Source organism: Bidens hawaiensis, unplaced genomic scaffold (genome assembly GCF_021521415.1).
Source record: "Bidens hawaiensis isolate Kalapana, Puna unplaced genomic scaffold, B.hawaiensis_p1.1 tig00031775_1, whole genome shotgun sequence".
Lineage (NCBI taxonomy): Eukaryota > Viridiplantae > Streptophyta > Magnoliopsida > Asterales > Asteraceae > Bidens > Bidens hawaiensis.
The window spans coordinates 100,222-106,954 of record NW_027495370.1 but is presented as its reverse complement, the minus strand read 5'-3'; the positions used below and the strand labels follow the sequence as shown (position 1 = coordinate 106,954).

General features: G+C 37.3%; 1 protein-coding gene across 1 annotated transcript; it reads left to right on the top strand.

The window, feature by feature from the left end:
- Window positions 1-355: 355 nt before the first annotated feature.
- LOC143582529 (bifunctional dTDP-4-dehydrorhamnose 3,5-epimerase/dTDP-4-dehydrorhamnose reductase-like) lies at window positions 356-2,641 on the top strand. Its single transcript, XM_077065067.1, has 2 exons — window positions 356-868; window positions 1,860-2,641. The coding sequence occupies exons 1-2, from the start codon at window positions 416-418 to the stop codon at window positions 2,313-2,315; spliced, it is 909 nt and encodes a 302-aa protein (XP_076921182.1). The 5' UTR covers window positions 356-415; the 3' UTR covers window positions 2,316-2,641.
- Window positions 2,642-6,733: the final 4,092 nt, after the last annotated feature.

Sequence of the window (6,733 nt, the reverse complement as noted above, 5' to 3'; positions counted from 1 at the left end):
TCTTGACCATGTTACGATCGGTTTCCGTTCGGGTTTTTATCGGTGTTAGTTCGGGTTTTGGCCGATTTTGGTTAAGTTAACTGATTTGGAACTGGTTTCTATGGAGAAAATTACAAACCGCTTCTAAGCCTACGGTTTCAAACCGGTTTTCACTCGATTTCGATTTGATTTTCGAGTAAGTTCGTAGTCCGGAATTTCAGTGTGCTGTAAAGTCTAAAACAGTAGAAAACACAAATTTGAAAAAACATGTCAAAACTGAAAATATCCAATCTTTCACCCACACAAAATCACCATTTTACAGACACCATCAACAAATATCCCAATCTTTTTTACCGCCACATTTCTCGCACCGCCCACAAATCCATTAATAATAATAATAATATCTCAAACCCCACCACCGTCCCAGTACCCCATCATGGCTTCCCAATCAAACGGACCGTCCAAAACGACGCCGTTAAACTTCCTGATCTACGGCAAAACCGGTTGGATCGGAGGCTTGTTGGGCAAGCTCTGCCAATCCCAATCCATCAATTACTCATACGCCTCCGGCCGTCTCGAGTCACGTGACTCATTGATCGCCGACATTAACGCCGTCAAACCCACCCATGTCTTCAACGCCGCCGGCCTTACCGGACGACCTAACGTTGACTGGTGCGAGTCGCATAAGGTGGAGACCATTCGTGCTAATGTTGTCGGAACCTTGACGCTTGCTGACGTGTGCCGTGAGAATGGGTTGGTTTTGGTTAATTTTGCCACCGGGTGTATATTTGAGTATGATTCGGGTCATCCCATCGGGTCGGGTGTCGGGTTTAAGGAAGAGGATACTCCGAATTTCGTCGGGTCGTTTTATTCCAAGACCAAAGCCATGGTAATGTTGTTATTTGAAATCAAGTTTTAATCTTTGTTATGAAATTTTGATGTTTATATGTAAAATTTTTAAGAAAAGGTTTGATGGTTTATGGGTAGGGTTGTAAACGAGCTAAGTTGAGCTTGACGTGGCTCGACCCCAGCTCATTTTGATATTCAAGAGCTCGAGCTCCATTTCAAGCTCTTTTTTTAAAGCTGGAACTCGGCTCTTGAGTCTTTTTTTTAAGCTCGGACTTGACTCGGTTATTATAGTTAACGTATATACGATTTAAATTAATTGAGAAAAACCTTTAATGAGCCTAAGCTCGGCTGGTAGCTCATGTAGTACCTTAAGTGCGTCAAAGCTTGGCCCGAGCTCCGTTGTGCAGCGTGAAATTAATACATACAAGTCCAAAAGAGGTAAAACTTAAGTATACCCATGGCTCGACGAGCCTAAACGAGCTTCCCATGCAAGGCTCGAGGTCGGGCTCGATACCTAAACAAGCCTTAATTGAGGCTCGGGCTCGAGCTTTTTATCGATCCAATTTCGAGTAGCTCGTGAGCGGCTCAACTCGATTGCATTCCTTACATTCCTATTTTTGAGAAATGATCTTCGAGATCCGATTACTTTTTATAGTCAAATTGAAGACCATTATCTTGAAATTTGAATTTCATATGAATGTTTTATGGATTTTGTATCAAGTTTAATATTATGATATCTAGTTTGTTTTATAATGTTCATTGTTGACTAATTCACTCTCATATTTTAGAACCCATTTAAATTTTGACTTTAAGAAGTCAAAAGTAAAGACTTTTGAGTTTAGAATTGATATCAAGATTCTTACAAATTTTGCATCAACTGTACTTTGTGACTTGTAGTATCTTAGAAAAAGTCCAATATGATTAAGTTTTCCATCTTCATGATTCAATAATTGTGATTCAATTATGAAGGTCAAATGTAATATCTTTGAGCACAAGATATAAATTATAATCTAACTTCGTATCATGTTTAGGTGGAAGATTTGCTTAAGAACTATGAAAACGTATGCACATTGCGCGTTCGTATGCCCATATCATCAGACTTAACAAACCCGCGAAACTTTATCACCAAGATCACTCGTTATGAGAAAGTGGTCGATATCCCAAACTCCATGACGGTTCTTGACGAGCTTCTTCCGATATCAATAGAAATGGCAAAAAGAAACCTAACCGGGATATACAACTTTACAAACCCCGGGTGCATTAGCCACAATCAAATATTGGAAATGTATCGCGATTACATCGACCCAAAGTTTACTTGGAAGAATTTTAACCTTGAGGAGCAGGCTAAAGTGATTATTGCTCCAAGAAGTAATAATGAGCTTGACACAACTAAGCTGAAAACCGAGTTTCCCGAGCTTTTGTCAATTAAAGATTCGCTTATAAAGTATGTGTTTGAGCCAAATCGTAAGACACCGAAGACTGCTTAGAGGTTTGGCTTCTTTTTGAACCGTCTTATGTTCGCGGTTATTGTTGTTATGGTGAGTATGGTTCTTTTGTTTTTCACATGATATGCATTGTATTTTTAGTGTTGTATCATTTGAATTGATTTGATTGGTAATAAAATATGTTGCAACGGTTTTCTATAGAAGCCATGTACATGTTGCCAACTTGCTTGTTGATTAAAGTTCCCGGTTCGACCTTTTTTTTTATCGTAATATGGTTTTGCGGTTTGTTGGGATGCCTGTGACATTGATCAGTAAATGATTTTAACCCAGACTTTCAAGTAACAGAGAATTAAGTAGCGCACGAGGGTGATAATTCCTGAAACGAATTGTGTTTGTGTATACAGTGAATGAACAACAAAGTAACAAGAACAACAAATGATAATTGATTACTTGGTGAATGTTTACAATGGAGAATACATACATGAATACTTGATTTGGCGGTTATCGCCCTTGCAACGGTTTGATAATAGGTCGTTAAGAAACCGCCGTATCATGAGATAATGTCTTAAGCGTTACGTATTACATAATTCGAACAACAACAACAATAATAAATAATAATAATAATAATAATAATAATAATAATAATAATAATAATAATAATAATAATAATAATAAAAGTCCAATGCTAAGTTTAAAAGTCTTTCTTAACATCATCCCCAAAATTTAACAGCTTCAACGACGGGATTGAAATCAAAGCGTCTTCTTTCGTTAAACTTCCTTGCTCCTTCCTTATTATGCCCTATGTGCAAAGCGAAATATTGGGCTCGGTTTGATTATATATGCCTTTTAAACTTCGTGAACCCGTTGGTTAAGTGCTTGTTCTAACTTCATCTTGTCTAGTCGCCTTCAAAGTGTTAGCCATCTGCAATTTGTAATTCCAAACAAAAACATCTAGATATTTTACTTACAAGTAAAAACTCCAAAATTTAACATATACTTACAAGTAAAAACTCTGAAAAAGGCGCACAACTATATAGAATTAATATCGTCTACTTTACTTGCAGAGCACATTATGCTAAGAGAACAATCGATAGATTTATTCTATATAAACTTACAAGATCAGACTTATCAAGATCTTCAATCATACATTGGATTCTGCAAGATATATAACGCATAAACTTGACACGAACATATATTCTTGATTGTAAGCAAAGTTGTCACAGGGCAACTCTCCTTTGACGGTTATAGTTTGTTGGATAAAAAAGTATTCATGTCTTGGTTCAAGATCAAGACGGGTCTTTCTTTAACACATCCTATATGACTGCCAAGGGAGAGAAACCCTATAACTAGTTTGCTTATTAGATTGTAAATCGAACATTAGTGCTTGTGCACGATCAATTATGTTTTGAAAGTTCTCATACTTGGAGCTTATATATGTGTTTGTTTCGACGTATAAACCATTGAAGAATTTGGATATACCAGAGGTTTATGCTTTGGATATTATTATCCTCATTGAGAGGAAGATCTATTCTTTGAAAGCTTAAGTTTCTTCATCTCAATAAAAAGTTTTAGATTCTGTTTGAAGCATAATATTAACACATGAATGTGTGAAGATTGATAGGGTATTTAGGGAATGATATCTAAAGGAGATGGAAGAGATGCCGGTGTTAAGCTCAAAATATTTTATGGGGACAATTTGAAGATCAAACTAGAAGAATTCGCCAAAAGCCTTTCGTCTAGTGGCTACTACAAGACTTTGTCTTTCTAAATGATGAAGGTTCAAATCTTATAAGTGAAAAATTCATTTTAAAATAAGCCGTTAAAACAATGAAGTGATTGAATCATCGGGCTGTTTGTTTACATCTGAATGGAACCATTCAGATGTAAACATCTGATTCATTCAGACTTCAGACTGTTTGAGTGCAAACAGAAAAACATCTGAATTAGTTAAAATTATGTCTGAATTATTCAAACTTATTGTTGTTGCTGAATGGAACAGATGTTCATTCAAATCTGACTCATTTAGATCTGAATTAACCAAACAGCCCAGTCTTAGTGATTCTCATCCCTTCAACCCATCTTTTTTTGACTTTCTAGGATCTTTTCCGCATGTTATTTAACAAATAGGCCGTATGTTATTTAACAAATAGGTCGTAAATATACTATTGGAAAATTGGATAATGTGAATGGAGATTTATTAAATTATTAATATTAAATTCTTTATGTCACTTGTTTGATTTATTAGAATTTATATTAATATTGAATTCTTCATATGGTGAAATGTAAGGCCCGTTCCCGGTAGCCCTACTTTAGCGTCGGATTTACTCATAAACACAGTTCTACAAATCAGAGTTAATCAAATTTTCGCGGAATATAAAAACTTTAACCGTTTATTACAAAACATTAATTCTTTTCTTTGATACCATAACACAAAACATTATATTTAAAACATCTTTTCTTCTTTCTTCAGATGCCAGCCGTTCAATCCATGCCATGTGTCATCCTCATGTAACTCTACAATCAGCTCACCTGCGTGCGTACTAAAAATCAGCTACGCTGAGTGAGTTCTAGTTAATCAAGCAACTTATCATACAAGCACTACAGCATCATATACGTATCCGAAGACACGTAGCCCACTATCTGACCTGCTCACCTTACCACTTAACCTCTTATTTACCCCTACCACTTAACCACTTTAATAACGAATGACGTTATGCCACTTTGCCACTTTAATAACGTATACGTTATGCCACTTTGCCATTTTAATAACGAAGTCACGTATAGGCTTACCCTACCACATACTATCGTCATGCCACTAACACTCTTACTAGACTCTTGCCACTTCTAACACTCCCTACCTCTACTTGTCTACAACACACTTCATATCATTACATCATTTACATAATAAGCAAGTCACATCATAGCATTCGTACACACTAACAACCACTTGGCAATCACTATCCTTGGCGATACGTGCAATATCCGAAGATCGTTCACGCATCGACAAACATTATATAATAGCTACCTCGTATGACTTCTATAGCATACACTTACCACTTAAGGTAAGTGTATTCACACTTCACATCGAGTATGCACACAGCCCCGAAAACATAACAAGGAATTGGGGCTAGAAACTCACCTGAACTCGGTTACGATTACACATATCAATTAACTATTTCTATCCATATTGAATTTTCTAGTTCAACTACAACCCACAATGAAAGGGGGGTCCGGGGGCAGCGCCCCTGGCAGCGGGGTCTAGGGGCGGCAGCCCCTAGCAGGGTCCAAGGGGCAGAGCCCCTGGCTGGGGTCGAGCTGCTTCGCTGCCTAATTCGCTAGCTTAATTCGTTAGCTGGTTCTAGTTCGTCATCCTCCTTAACGAATTGGAGCTTCTTCGTTACTTATCCTTAACGAATGACGTAACGAACTGCTTCTAGTTCGTTACTTCCTCTTAACGAAATGGATTAACGAATTGCCTTCTATTTCGTCAAGTTACCGCTAACGAACTAGGGTTAGGTCAGAATGTCAGAGAACATTCCCTGACATCCTTACCTTGTACACCCAACTCCGGCGCCGCATTCGCCGGAAAACCGGGATATCACCGGAAAAACGATATCTCAGCCGTTTCGCCACCGTTTTCACCGTTTTTCGTCCCGTTCGATCCAGATCTGAGCTAAAGTGACCCCTAAGCTCATCTTAGGTTCGGTTTATACCCGATTCCACCCGGATCTTGTGACTTCAATGGTTTAACGGTGTCGGCTCGTCGTTTCGTGGCTAAATCTAACGGGTTTGTATAAACAAAATCACACTATCATTACCTCGGGTCGGAAATCACTTCTTCTTCTTATTGGTTTCCGCTAGAGAGAGAGAGTAGGATGAGAGAGAGCTAAGTGTGTGTTTTGGGTGGTGTATGAAATATGTGTGAAATGAATGGAAAATGGGAATTAAGGTTTATATAATTATGGATCATGGGCTTAAGCCCATGGTCTCTTCCTTCCTTCCCAATTCCATAACCCATATCTATTAGCCAACACTAGCCCGGCCCATTCTAACTCTTACTTTATTTATTATCTCCCCACTAACCCGAGTAAACTTTCCCACTAATGCTAATTAATACAATTAATATTATTCTTAGAAATTTTGGTTAGTTTATGGTTAGTTTAATACAATTAATACATGAAAAACTCTTAAGTAGAGCTCTTTATGAATTTGATTAGTTTTTATTAGACTTTGTCTCTAATTGAATTTCTAATTAAGAGAGATTCTTCACCATCCATAACTCTTATACATGGTAGGCTATGTGCCTTATTTTTAGAATGCTAGAAAGGTATTAGCTTGAAAATACAAAAAAAAATGTATGCATACATGAAAAGTTCTTAGTGAAGAAGAAAGTTTTGAAGACCCATATGTAGAGAATCTATAGAGATGAGTTTCTCTATTCGATTCCTACCTTTCATTCC